General features: G+C 41.5%; 1 protein-coding gene across 7 annotated transcripts in view; it reads right to left on the reverse strand.

The window, feature by feature from the left end:
• The window catches only part of DST (dystonin), a 391,490-nt gene that overhangs the window by 163,102 nt on the left and 213,801 nt on the right, over positions 1 to 14,587 (reverse strand). For 2 of the 7 annotated variants that reach the window (XM_066603991.1, XM_066604026.1), the window contains exons 1-6: positions 11,155 to 12,185; positions 10,273 to 10,413; positions 8,002 to 8,208; positions 6,186 to 6,329; positions 4,695 to 4,928; positions 2,555 to 2,707 (exon numbers count right to left, since the gene is read on the reverse strand). In XM_066603991.1, coding sequence (XP_066460088.1) covers positions 2,555 to 2,707; positions 4,695 to 4,928; positions 6,186 to 6,329; positions 8,002 to 8,208; positions 10,273 to 10,413; positions 11,155 to 12,168 — 1,893 coding nt within the window. In that variant the 5' untranslated portion in view covers positions 12,169 to 12,185. Of the gene's footprint in view, positions 1 to 2,554; positions 2,708 to 4,694; positions 4,929 to 6,185; positions 6,330 to 8,001; positions 8,209 to 10,272; positions 10,414 to 11,154; positions 12,187 to 14,587 lie in introns of those variants that run through there. The other 5 variants (XM_066604007.1, XM_066603997.1, XM_066604043.1 and 2 more) reach the window with 3 other exon arrangements.

The following is a 14,587-nucleotide window of genomic DNA, read 5'->3' on the forward strand; positions in this document are numbered from 1 at the left end:
ATTCAAATACGGAGGCCTCCGGTAAAAAGATTCATCTCCTCTCACCGATCGCATCAGTGAGGGGAGATGAAACTTCAAATTTTTTTTTTAACTTTTACGTGATCGCCATTATTGGATAATGGCGAACACGTGACCAGGAACCGCTCACCGCGGACCCCCATTAAATCTCCATGCTCTTGGCTACGTTTTGTAGCCAGGAGCAGGGAGAATTTAAATTATCCTGGCAATCCACAGCTTTTGCGCATGCGCCCGCCATTTTGGCGACGGGCGCGTGTGCAGAAGCTGTGGTAAGGTCCGCGGATAAATCTGGGGGCCTTAGGTACGTACTTTCATCCTCCCTCACGGATATGATCCATGAGGGGAGATGAAACGTACGCTTTTTAAACTTTTAAAAACTTTTTTTTACTTTTTTTTTTTTTTTACTTTTTTACACTTTTTTCTCACTTTACATGATCACTGTCATCCATTGGATGACAGTGATCATGTCCCCGGTATAATCTCTCTGCTCCTAGCTACACATGGCAGCCAGAAGCAGAGGGATTTTAAATTTCCCGGGGCTCGAGCCCGTCTGTTCACGCGCCCGATGTCAATCATCGGGCGCGCATGCGCAGACGGGGATTCGGGTCCCGGGACATCGGGACACCGCTGAGGACTGGGGGTGAGTATTTTCACCTCCCCTCATGGATCCGATCCATGAGGGGAGGTGAAACTGACTTTTTTAAAACTTTTTTTTTAACTTTTTCGCGATCGCCGCTAACCATTGGATAACGGCGATCGCGGTATCGGGGACCGCTCACCGCAGTCCCCGCTGACATCTCCTGCCTCCCGGCTACCTACAGGAGCCGGGAGCCAGGAGATTTTAAATCTCCCGCGCCGCCGGGCCTTCTGCGCATGCGGCTGACGTAATGCCGCCTGGCGCGCATGCGCAGAAGACCGGCTTCGGGCCCCGGAGCGGCAGGAGAGCGGGGAGCAGCGTGCCAGACCTCGGTGAGTAATTTCAGCTGCTCCGATGGATCCGATCCATCGGAGCAGCTGAATCTTTAACTTTTATGTACTTTTATTTACTTTTTTTGCGATCGGCGCTATCCATTGCATAGCGCCGATCGCAATGCCGGGGGGGGCTCCGAACAGCCCGGGATGACAGCTCCATGCTGTCAGCTACCTGCGGACACCGACAGCATGGAGCTGTCACGTCCACAGCCCGAGGGGCACTATTCTCTGCAGGAAGCATGTTTTTACGTCCTCAGAGAATAGAGCCCACTTCGGGAGGACGTAAAAACACTATGGGCTGGTCGTTAAGGGGTTAATATAGTCCAGTTCCTATATGCAGCTCTCAAGACACACAACACAAATAAAGATTATTGTAAGAAGCACAACTGCCCCCTGATTGGCTCAGCGCTGAGCCAATCAGGGGGCAAGTCTGACTCACACCCCCTTCACACCCACTGCAGGCCGGCCGCGCGGAACTCCGGCTGCCGGGAGCAGGTGAGTATATATATATATTTTATTTTAACACTTTTCTGGATGAATTGCAGGGAAGGGCTTGTATATTTAAGCCCTTCCCGACAATTCATCCCGCGCACGCCGGCAGCCCATTGCTTTCAACGGAGGCGGCTGTATTGCCGGCTCCATTGAATTCAATGGGCAAACATCGTTCTTCTCTGCCACAGCTGTTACAGCTGTGGCAGAGAAGAATGATTTGTCTTCTATATGTTCTCAATGGGGTCGGCGCTGCTGCCGCCGGCCCCATTGAGCGCATATAGAGAAGAGAACAGGAATCGCAGATCGCAGATAGGTGCGATCTGCGATTTCTGTTCTATAATTTATCGGACAAGCGCATAAAAAGCGCTCATGTGTCCGATACCATTGCAAAGCAATGGTTTTAAAAAATCGCCGGACGCATGCGCATGCGCAAATCGCGCAAAAAAACGCCCGTCTGACTAAGGCCTAAAAACCAACACCCAGACTCTGTTTTGTCCCTCTTGCTTGTGCGAGCACCGTTAAATTATTGATGTCTTTGTGGGCATGGTTGATCCATGTAACTTTTTTCGGGCGCTTCTCCAGCGTGACTTTATTTCAGTCACTGCAAAAAAATTCACAAGAGGAATTCATTACTACAGATTTTGCATTCTTACATCCTACATCCATTTTGCATTGGCAAGAAATACTACCTATCTCCCTCTACAAATTTGCCTGTGAAGCTCTGCTGTGTGTTGGGACGCCTCCTACCATGCCTACTTCCTGTAGTCATAGCAACCAGTGACTCCATCCGCAGCTGCACTCCGGATGTACTGCGTGAAAAAACGCACCCATTCACTTGTATTGGAGGCTTCACGCGCAGAATCCGACCCAAATTATAATAGGTCGCAGGTTTTTTCACGCGCGTGAAAAAACGCGATACAAATCCGTCCGTCTGGGGACAACTGCGGATCCTCATAGGAGTATATTGGCTGCGGTCTGGGGCAGATAATGTGCCTAAAATAACGCGCTGGAAATTCCGTTCGTGTGCAGGCACCCTAAGATAGAAACCCATACGTATAATACAGTGCAATACCTCATATTCAGCCTGGCAGTGCTGCAGATCAGCAGGGTTGTCATGAGCAGTCAACATGTCTCGTTGGCCGATAAGCCGGTTCTCGGTCTGGGTGAGCAGGTCACATATCTCCTGCAGCTTATCTTTGTGTTCTTCTAGCTGAACTTCAGCGTCCTTCAGGAATGGATAAAACACAACAAATGATTGCCTCTATTACTTGAGCAACACATAAAAGTCACAAATCACAGTGTGCTGTAAACATGGACACAGAGGACTATGGCTTAAGCCAAGTGACTAATGTATAGAAGGAGGAAACATTTCATGAATCTCAAAAACCTGCAAACAGTGCAAGTTGAGAGAGATCTCAAAGCCTGACCATGCACAGGTTAGAGTGGACTGTTCAGCCGCGGGGACTATCCCAGTGTCCTTTCATCCTGGAACCTGTGTTAATAATGATGCAGAAAAAGACATATCAAACATATGTTAGTATTGAAACATGGTTGTTAAAGCAAGATGTACATTTAAACAGGATGCAAAAGATTTTCTTCTATGGCCTCGGCTTAAAATTAACGCGAATAACCCCTTGCCTTTTTAAGGCCGGTCTTATACGACCAGATTTGAATTACGGATCCTGCGATCTGGACGGTAAAACGCAGGCATCGAAAGGCATGTATTGTTGAATTTTCCTTCACACTCGTGGATACGCAGTGCATATTTCGCGAGCAGAAGAAAAATCGCAGCATGCTCTATTTAACTGCGGAATCCTTGTTGACAGCCTCCATGTATGTCACTGGAGGCGTGCGACCCGCAGCCCTTATGTAGTTAACATTTCGCTAGGCTGAGTGTACCCGCGTCATTGCTAAGCGATAGTGCAGGAAATACAAACAAAGAAAAAAAGAACTGTACTGTGCATGACTGCCTGCGAGCCTCTGCGCTCATATGCAATACGGTAAAGTGCCGTACACAGGGTCACCGGCCTGGCTCATAGCCAGAATCTGCTGTGGGCCTCCCACATGTGGAATCCGACCCGTTCGTGTAAGCCCAGCCTAGAAGGCTGAAAATTTGTGCAGCAGTTACCTTCTTTTTCTCACTGCTGTTGTAATTGCTTTTTAGTTTTTTTTAACAATTAACCTTGCTGCAATGGAAATCCACTCCTCATGTGCTGATCTTCTTATGAGCATGAGGACGACTAATGGCTATAGACAGCAGTGGGTTTGTACGTATACACAGCCCTTAATCTTAACAGGCAGAGCTGCAGTGTAAAGCATGGGAAAGGGATAGAGCAGCCACCTCACAAGAGGCATTAGGTGAATTTTAGACCCATTAGATAATGCTGTAGTCACAAAGCATAGTTGTGCCAAAGCTAAAAGCACCCAATTAAATAGTGTTAAGGAAAATAAAAAGATATAAATGAGTATACATACATATTTCACAATACCCACCATGTCACATAATAATTTCTTCAAGTCTATCGTCTATCCTTTAATTTGTTTGGTTTTTGTGACGGCGGGTGACATTTTGGTTTAGAAAATTATTTGTTTATTTGTTTAGAATTCAAAAACTAGAGCCCCATTTACACGCAAAGATGATTGCTCAAAATTTGCTCAAAAGATAGGGAGGTTGACAGTTTTAGTGATCGTTTTGCAAAAGCTGCTAATGGGCACTAATGTAGCTTATTACCTTCATTTGCATGTAAATGAGACTCCTGGACCTGTATGCAAAGAACAGCAGGTGCTCTGTTCTCTGCATTCAACTCCTTTGTTCTGCCATGAGGCTGCAAGCCGCATACAATGTAATTAGCGCTCCTGTGGAGAACACAGCGTGCAGTCCCTGCTATCAGCTCTCCGGCCAAATGATGGATTTTATGCTCACCCAAAAATCATCGTTCGGCCGAAAAGTAAACAATGGTAGCATTTACACGCAACGATTATCACTCAAAAAACATTGTTTGAGCGAATTTTGAACGATAATCATTGCGTATATGGGCCTTTAGCCAGCTACAAATCACAAAACAAGCATGTGGCAAATACGACTTTGTTTAGCCATAAAAAGATGCAGTTATGCTTTTGCTACTGAGACGGTACAGAAACAAATACAATTCTCAGATAGAAGAAAGTAAATCCCAAACAACAACCACCACCACGTGCACCAAGGGTCAAACCTTCTGCTCATCCAAGTCTTGTGCTGCCAGCAGGTGATTCTCCAAAGACTCCAGATGTGAAGTGATCCTTTTTTGAGCATCCTGAAAACTCTTCTGAGTTGCATTCAGTGATCGTAGGAGCTGCTTGCTTTGATTTGGTGATAGATCCTGCGCATGTTCTGATATAAAGAACTGAACATCGAATGCCGTGGTCTCCAGCTCTGCCTTTTGTCCCGAAATGTCATTACTGAGATTCTGTAGGTGAAACCATAGCAGAACACTGAAGAACACTCTTAGAAAACGCTGAAATATTAGTATAGAATTGTGCCAAACTACAGAAAAAAATAACAAAATCTAATAACATTTCACATGACAGACTAGTAACTAAATCCACTTTCATATTATCAGTGCATGGCTCATCTTCTGCTTCTTATGCATGATTTATCTGTTTCTTCTGAAGTATAAATGGTTTATATTCCCAGTCATTGTTACAAAGCTTGTTAAAAGGTAAGACACTAATTTCCAAGAATGCTGCCTTTCATTAGGTGGCTCTGTAGAGGTATTGTTCCATCTCCCCATTTGCATAAATTTCCCAGAGGAGCATGGATGGCGTTTTAAGTCTCCCTATATCATAGGCCTCTCAACTAGCCATGCTAGCAACCTACTGCACACTGATGAGGGCAAACCCCCCTGAAACAGCTGTCTGTGCATGGTTTATCTTTTCCTTCTGCAGAAGATTCTGGCTTTGGCTTATATTCCCAGTCATTGTTATAAGGCTTGTTAAAAAGTCTGACATTGACTTGTAGGAATGCTGCCTTCCAATAAGTGGCGCTGTAGAGGTATTGTTCCATCTGCCCACTTTAATATAGAACTCTGTATATGTCCTGTTTCAGCACAAAAAAATTCATAAAGGGTGTTCCATAATTGAGACTCATGCTCTACTTGTCAAAACATATAGCTGCTAACAAACATCAGTTCTTGCTATGCTAGACATGGTTCATTCATGCATTACAGAAATGGCCATTAACTTGCATGGCTAGCAGGCAATACTACATTTCTGCTGCAGCAAACACTGCAGGGAAAATGTGTGGCCAGAAGGAGATTCTTCTGAAATACATTTTAAAAGGATTGTCATCATGAGACAACTCCTTTAACCCTTTCCAATCTACTGTCTGACGTCTGAAGACATTCTGATTGAAGACTGTACAGCTCCGATGCTGGAAGACATCCGGCAGGGTATTGTATATTACTGGCCGCTCTGTTGTCGGCGGCCTCTCCAGCATGTCCCATACCGCAATACTGGCTCTAGCAAGCAGATGGCGCCATTGTATAATCGTAGAAAGAGAAAGCGCCATAGGAAACCCTGAATTCAAAATTGGATTGCGAAGGGTTAAGTCTCAGTTGCAGCATACACAACTATCATTGTTCATAGAGGACAAGGACTAATGTGAGAAAATACAGCTTTCAGAAATATTTCATGTTACCTAAATAATAGACGATAAATGAAACTACCTTGAAAGACTGCATAGTCTTCTTTACAACAGCCACATCATTACTGCTCACTGAAAAGTCCAATGAGTCAATACTGTAGGTTATCCAGTCTGCCAAGACTTGTAGTCGATTAAGTAAAGCTTGATGGATTTCTGCTAACTTACTCTGCAATGAAAATGAAAAAAAGTGACTTATTCCTGAAACAAAACATAAACTATTGCTTCTAACAACAAAAAAACCCTGTAGATTAAGGGTATTATACTAATGTACCCTATGGGCATGTTCACACATCGGAATTAAATCTTATAAGATCATTGGCAGAAATTTAAGGCTGACACTCAGATTTCTGCTACGGAGGTGCTGCAGATTCACACAAGAATTAGCCCCATTGTCATTCAATGTGGCTAAGCAGTGGCTTTTCCATGCAGAACCTCAGACAACAATGAGCATTCTCATTCTTCTTACAGATTTTTTTTAATGGTGCAGCCAAAAATCCACACAGAATTTTTTCACAGCATATGATCTGGGAATAAAACACCCCATTTTCTTGCGTTAGATGCAAAATGTTAGTAGATCTGATGAGGACTAAAGGACCTTTTACACGTAAAGATAATCTTTCAAATGACTGAAAGATTGAAAGATTTAGTGATCTTTTTGCATAAAGTGTTAAAGACCATTAACACTTTTATCATCTTCATTTGAATGTAAAAGGACCTTCCAGAGCTGTTTGCAGAGCCCAGTGTGTGATTAATCACACACCCAGCTGTGCTGCATTGTTCTCATCCTGGCTGCCTGCAGATTACAATGTTATCTGCCATCTCCCCGCGGAGATAACAGACTGTGGTCTACTGAGAGATAAATGTGTTTACTTTATATCCAGTAGCTGAACAATATAAAAGCAAATACAGAAAAAAAGCCTTTGTGCTCCTTCCAGGAATAACCCGATGTAATACTAAAGATCAAAGTTAATAATCTTTAATATCATGTAGAACAACTCCATACAACACGAGGACCGCAACTTTTTCAAGTAGTTCAAGTTGTTCTACATGACATTAAAGATCATTAACTTTGATCTTTAGTTTTACATTGGGTTGTTCCTGGAAGGAGCGCCAAGGCTTTTTTTCTGTATGTGCTTTTATACTGTATTTATTGGCCCCCTCGTGAGGTACGATACGCCAGGCAAGCTCTCCCGCCAACACGTTGGGATCTTAGGAGACTTGTCTGTGGAGTTTATCCATTTGTGGTTTATTGATACGCTAACTAGGACGTGGAGGTGTCAGTAGGGGACTCTGGTCCGGGTCACCCCCTGACGCCAGGTAAGTCCTTTTTTGCTTTCCTTTTCTTGGATCTTATACAGTACTGGAGCGCTGTCCCTTATATGTGAGTAGATGAACAATGGATTTTAAGTTCACCTTAAAATCATTGTTCAAGTGAAAACTGCACAATGTCCGTGTTTACATGTAACGATTATTGCTCATTTTTGGTCGCTTGAACAAATTTTAAGCAATAATCGTTACGTGTAAGTGGGCCTTTAGTAATGGAATCTGTTCCTAAATCTAAATCATCAAATGCTGAACCTGTGAACATACCCAAAGGATAAAGGAACACAACACGTGTTACGTGTTTGAATGTAAACACTTGTATGTATACTTTAAGCAAATACAGTATGAACCAAGCCTAACAATTCAACTTGATGAACAGAGTGGAGAGCTCGAATAAACCATATATGAAGTGGTCAAGTATTTCTGAAGAACGTAAACCAACAGTAAAATGAATAGACCGTCAGCAGAAGAGTTAATGGAGTTATGTAAGAGTTCAGAAACTTAAATACTCTTACCATTTCAGCATCCACAGCAAATGCAATCTGTTTAGTACGATCTGAAGACATTTCAGAAAGTGTTGCAAAGGTTTTCATCAAAGTCTCACTTAACTCCTTGAGATGCTCTCCTGGAAGGTCACCAGGAGCAGAGGTTAAGAACTGCTCTGCAAACTGTACATCTTTTTTCAGCGTAACAGAAAATTCAGCCAACCTTGAATCAAACGACTGAAAGAAAGGATGAAAAACACTTACTAAAAATCTAATCTGTAATCTCTGACAGAATTGGTTTCAGCTTTTTAAATAAAAAAACTTTAATTTTGCAACTAAAAAAAACCCCAAACTTTGAGGTTTCACTTTTTTAGTTTCCTTCTTCCATATTTACATTTGTAATTTCTCACAGCCACAACAGGCAGGAAATCCAGCAGGTTGGGCTTTATTGTGACTATAGTGTTAAAATTGCGAGTCACAATGTGACCATAAACACTTACTTGCCATGCAGGCAGGGTGACACTGCGGTCTTTTGCTGGGTAATGTATGTCACACCCAAAGTGATCATGTAAGTCCTAGCCTAACTCTCAGTCAGATATTCCACTTACTCCCTGAAAATAGAAAAGTATAGTATTTTTCTTGTAGATTTTCTTGAGTTTGTGACTTCTTAGCAGTATTAGTCTTGTTGCGACCTCGGCTTACTACTGACTACTCTCATGTGTAAATCCTAGACCTCACGCTTGGTACTCATTGTGCTAGACTGGTTTGACCCCGGTTTTGTTCTAGACCAAGGCCTCAAACTTTTTCTACTGGGGCTTTACCAACCAGAATGTGAACCTCACCACCAGTGGTCAAAGTCCATGCCAAAATGTAATTATATTTTATATGTCTCCTGAACCCAATATAACATTAAAGTGGTAACATCTCAGGATAACCCCTTCCGTATGCAGTAAAATAAACTGTGATATACTCCCCTCTCCCCGCTCCTGCTGTGTCCTGCATTGGTGCTCATTCCTCCGCTGCGGTCTGTATTTATAGCTGCTGTCCCACCTGGTTCATAGGATGTCACAGGGGTTCCAGCCAATAACAGAGCTCAGCGCTCGATCACTGAGCTCTGTAATTGGCTGCAGCCCTTGTGACATCCTGTAGACTGGGGAGGAATGCAGCTGTAAATAGAACCCAGAGCGGAGAACTGAGCACCGACACATGACACACCAATTGTTATTTTACTGCATAGGGGAGGGGTTGTACCAAGATTTTACAACTCGGACAACCCCTTTAAAATACAAAAAGAGTCAATTATATAGCCAAACAAGGAATTATTGCAACTGAAGAAAGTATTGTACAGCTTATAATCACTTATGTGAAAACTGCCTCCCACCTATGCCTAAACCAATTATGTGAGAATGTCTCAATGTAAGACTTGCCTTTACTTTTCATGACTACCCTGTTTATTTACTTTTACTTACTACCTGTTGCTGACTCTTGGCTTGTTTCTGACTATGGTCTTGATAATTTTACTCTACTGCCATCAATCGTAGACTTAGCTGGAAACTGTAACCTAGGGACTCCCTGTAGTGAAGACCAGATTACTGAAGAGGGATTGAAAATCAATGAGTCCTATAGCCTCTGCACTTCCGATTTAGCAAGCACAAATCCTATTGTGACTTAGAGGGTACACTGGTACTACTGGTGTAAGAAAACCTAAATGATGTTTTTTTTAAAAAAATCAACACCTTGCCATTTTAAAGGGGTTGTTCCAAGATGCATAATCCCTTTGAAAATGCAGGCCTCAACAGATTGCCTCCCTTCCAGCAAACAACTAATTTTGCCAGGGAAAGCCATGGCCAACTTATCATAAATCTGCCCTGGTGTCTGCAGCAAGTGTCTATGCCAGACTTAAATAGGTTGTACCATCAGACAAAACCCTTATCAGAACACAGCGCCTAGGGCAAATAGCTGACTGAGTCACGATCCTGGCACCTCCTGGCAAGTTGTTGATTTGCCAGGGAAAGTTGTGGCCATAAAGTGGGACCCCAGCTCTGCAGTGGGACCCCACTCTATGACATTCCATATGTCCTAATAGGGCATATAAACAGGGAATGCCATTTTGGCACAACCTCTTTAACTTGAAACTATTTTGAAGACAGTGAGGAATGTTATATTCTTGTCAAGTAGAAACTTGAATACATAGTTAAAAAAGTTCTGCTTTACTGCTTCAAAGTAACCCAAAACATGCACAGGAACAGAAACAAAGGTGAAAACGTACTTGTGCTAAGAGAAGCGGTAAACAGTACTGACCTCTATCTGCTCAAGCTGAGTTTTTAATGCTTCCAAGTTATCACCAAGAGCTGGAAGTTTATCAAACTGGAGCTTTTGATCTTGAATCACAGTCAGATGATCGTTTAATGTTTGACAACACTGATTTAAGGTCAACATTATCTAAAAAGAATAAAAAATGTATCACAAATATTGGTAATAAGTACATCTGGTTGTGCTATTAATCATTTACTGAGAGATGTAGCAGTTGCAGTTAAAAATGATTTATAGAAAATATTGATTAAGACCACAGCATTAAAAAAAGAATGTTCACCCGGACTGCGTTCAAGTTGCATGAGACTTAGATCGACATTTTATACACCTAAGTAAATATTGTACTAGTGTGAAGTCTGACAAAAGTAGTCTCTTAACCCTTTCCAAACCACTGTCTGACGTCTGAACACATTACGATTTAAGGCTGTACAGCTTCGATGTTGGTAGACATCCGTCGGGGTTCTCTTACTGTATATTGCCAGCTAATCTGCTGTCAGAGCCTATCCAACGTGTCACCTCATGCAGTACTGGCTTTAGCCAGCATATAGCGCCGTTGTATAATGGCAGAAAAAGAGTAAGCCCCCTAGGAAAACCAGGATACAAATTGGATTGGAAAGGCTTAATACATTTGGTACATCTCTGGCAAATCTGAAGCCGCGAGCAGCTGTATTCCCTAATGTTAAACAACGGCCCCTCTTATAAAAGTGGTGGATATGGCGTAAAATAGCAGCAAAGAGTCACATCTTTTGGCGCACAAGATGCCATGCACCAAAATGTGCAACCTTTACACAGCAGAAACATTTCATGTACAATATAATACCTATGTCCCATAATGCTTTGTTACTGTAACTCAAACTGACATCAACCTACCTTATCAGTCACTTTGTCTTCACCCTTTTCCTCCGCGTTAGATGACATTGAAGGTGAAACCTTGTGTGTGGTTGGGTTTTCCTCCAATGATTTCATATCATTACATGATTGTTCTGTAAAGCTGAATTGTCTTGCAGTTCCCGGTTGCTCAGAATTGTAATCTGGGGAAAACGTTTTCTTTTGTTCAGGAATTTGCTTATTCATCTGGTCAGGGAGGGAAGAAGGTGAAATCAGCTCACTGGGAAACAGACCTTTATTCATTTTAATTAGAAGCTCTTCCAATTTGTTTGAAGCTTCAGAATCTGGAGGAACATGAAAGATTTGATCAAGTTGAGATGAGATCAATTTTGGATGATTTGGTTCTAGCACTTTGGGTTCACCGACGGATGATGAAGCAATCAAAGTTTTATAATTTTGGGCCATTCCGATACTACATGATACTGTATCATTTTCAATATGTTTGCTTTGTTCGTTGTTATCTACCGGGATCATTAATCCCTTTTCTTCCCCAAGATTATTTCCTAAAACTTGTCCACCTTCTTTTATCAAGATATTCATCCTTCTCGCCTCTAAATCTACTGGATCCAATGAATGAATGTGATCTTCAGCAGAATCTTCTATATCTTGATAGACTTTGTCATAAGACAATTGTGGTATAAAGTTTCCACCACTATGTAAGTTCTCTTCTGTGTTGCATGAGCTATCGGTACCCCCCAAAGTAGTTTGCTTGGAATAAGCCAAGTGATCTGTTGTTTGTATAATTCCTGCACAACCTTTGAGGTATGCTGCTAAACTCTGAATTTCTCCTGTGTCACTTGGTTCCATATCTAGTGCATCATAATTTTGTATTGTTTCGGGCACAACATTAGCAGCAGCTGCTTCTATATCATTACTAGGGCTTTTACTGGTAGATGAATCAAAAATTGCACTCAGGTTATCCATGTGAATCGGGCATTTTCCTGTAAGTTGGACAACGCTTTCATTGTAAATACTTTCCTCTCCCTTTTTATTCATGTTATCTGTAATTCTGCAAATTTCAGTGTCGTTACTTTGAAGTGAAGGGTGACTTTTCTCTCTACAAGATATACTGTCATTTGCTAAATCTGAATCAACTTTCTGGGTTGTCTTGTTTTGTGACTCTACATCTTCTATACAGTGATCATTTTGAATTTTTGTAACAGCAGTGTCAAAAATAGTTTTTACTTCATTGGAGTGATGCTTTTCAGGCATTACTTCAGAGCGGTGCTCAGAATGGGTCCTGGACTCAGAATCATGCCTAGAATGTACAGTAGAGTTCTCAATTGCAAAGGGCTTCATCACCTGTGTAGCAAATTGATCATAGGTTTGATGAGTATCGACCACTTGGCTACATGTCTCATTATCTTCAGTTTGCAAATTTGCATTACAACACATACCGCTTGCATTCTCTTTCTCAGCTTGAATGCTTTCAGGATTCAGATTGGTATTATCTGTTGGTGACTGATCAGGATCCATATCCTGTTTGAAAGCAGCAATATCATTGTCAGTATGTTCAAAACAATTGTGCAATTTAAGATGGACATTAGCATTTTCGTCTACGAGTTTCTCTTGTACTTCAATACTGTTATCTTTCAGTTTAATCAAATCGGATGTTTCCGTTTTATTTTCACTTTGTAGGCATTTTATATCTGACTTGTCAAGCGGAGTCTTATTCTCAGTTTGCTTGGCATTAGAAACATCCCCATCAAATGAACCAGCTTCTTTCAGAAATGTCTTACTATTATTCCCCAGATTGACTACATCACTTTCTCCTAGACAGTGTAAAGGCTCACCAGATTCACTCAGAACCCAAGTTTTGGACATATTTCCAGAATGTGGAAAATTTTCAATATGAAGGTCTTTATCATTATAGCCAAGATCAAACAAAACAACTTTGCTATCAATTTCACTGTCTTCAAAGTACTCATCAGAAAATTCTTCAGTAGCTTGATAGCCCGCTTCACTGTTGGTCTCATCAGTGACAAAACAGTCAATGTCAGTTTCACTAAAACTACTCTCAACATATTCCTCATCTTGTTCTTCCTCTATGGTTACTTTGTCTTCAGTCTTCATGTTACCAGCTACAACCCTTTCGAGGGTTTCCAATTTACTACTTTCCGATTCTTCCTCAATAGAACTAGCCAGAAAAGAGCATGTTTTGTTATAAGCCATAGCTTGGTCACCGACATAAGAGTTACTTTCAGAATCTTCTTCAAAAATGGTTTCCAGAAATTGCCTTCCTGGTAACATATCCATGTTTTCAGCATCACTATCAGTGTAATAGTACGTATCCTCATCGGAGCTTGTATCACCTTGGGTGGCTGTTCTGTCTTCTATAATGCCACTCCCTATAGTTTTCCAAGTCTTTTTCAATTCATCGGTATTACCAACGTCATCGTCACTTTCAAAATTTTCATCAGACATATCAGAGCCACTGCTGTTTTCCAAATATTCACAAAGTTCAATAGAAATATCTTGGCCCACATTAAGCATGGCATCACTGTTGGTTTCAGATGGAGGAGCTGCCCAACCATCACAGTCAGTATTTGCATTGCAAAGTTCTTTAATTGGTATTTTTTGCAGCTGATCACCAAACGCATGTTCAGAAGTTTTTGGAATACTGATGTTTGAAGTGGTTGCAATTTCTTCTGGACAATCATAAACTTCTCCAATCTGATTCGACCCTTCATTAAAATCGTTAGGAATATTATTGTCCTGAGTTAAATTGTTGTCCTTGCTATCTACAGCAATAATTCTGTTACTTGGTTCACCTATAGGATCATCAGCCATGGTGACATCTTTTACAAGGAAACTTTCTATTTCTTCATGTGTCTCAGTCGTCTGACTGCCCTGCAGCTTATGTTCAGTAGTTATGTCGTCAGCGTCTACATTTTTAAACAGCTGACATATCACCTCTTCAGGGTTTTTGCGGTCTGCACTATCCATAAACTGAAGTTGTTCTGTAGCAGTTTTAAGGCTTTCTGATTCTTCAAAGCTTGAGTTCAAATGGGATACACTCTCACACTCAGTTATATTTCTTTCTGTATTATGGCTCGGGTCAGTTTGTTTCACCTCTAAAACCTTTCCCCCGACATCAGTAACACCTTTTTCATTTTCACACGAAGTACGTACAATATGTTCAGACTCAAGCAACATGCTGGCAGCTTCATCAAGATCACCATCAAACAGTAACAGTCTTTGACCTGTATTTGCATCAATATAACTATTTATCATGAGATAGGAAATAAATAATTGTTTTGTATGGTCGGGATTATGCGTCAGTTCTTCCTCTGCTTTGTTTTCAGAACTTTCAGGTAACTGTGTTGTGTGAGATTCATAAGATATGCATTTTAGAACATGTTTGCAAGCTGGTTCCAGATTATCTAGGTTTGGCATTTTGTCCTGTAATTCCAAG

The sequence above is a fragment of the Eleutherodactylus coqui genome, chromosome 1 (genome assembly GCF_035609145.1).
Source record: "Eleutherodactylus coqui strain aEleCoq1 chromosome 1, aEleCoq1.hap1, whole genome shotgun sequence".
Lineage (NCBI taxonomy): Eukaryota > Metazoa > Chordata > Amphibia > Anura > Eleutherodactylidae > Eleutherodactylus > Eleutherodactylus coqui.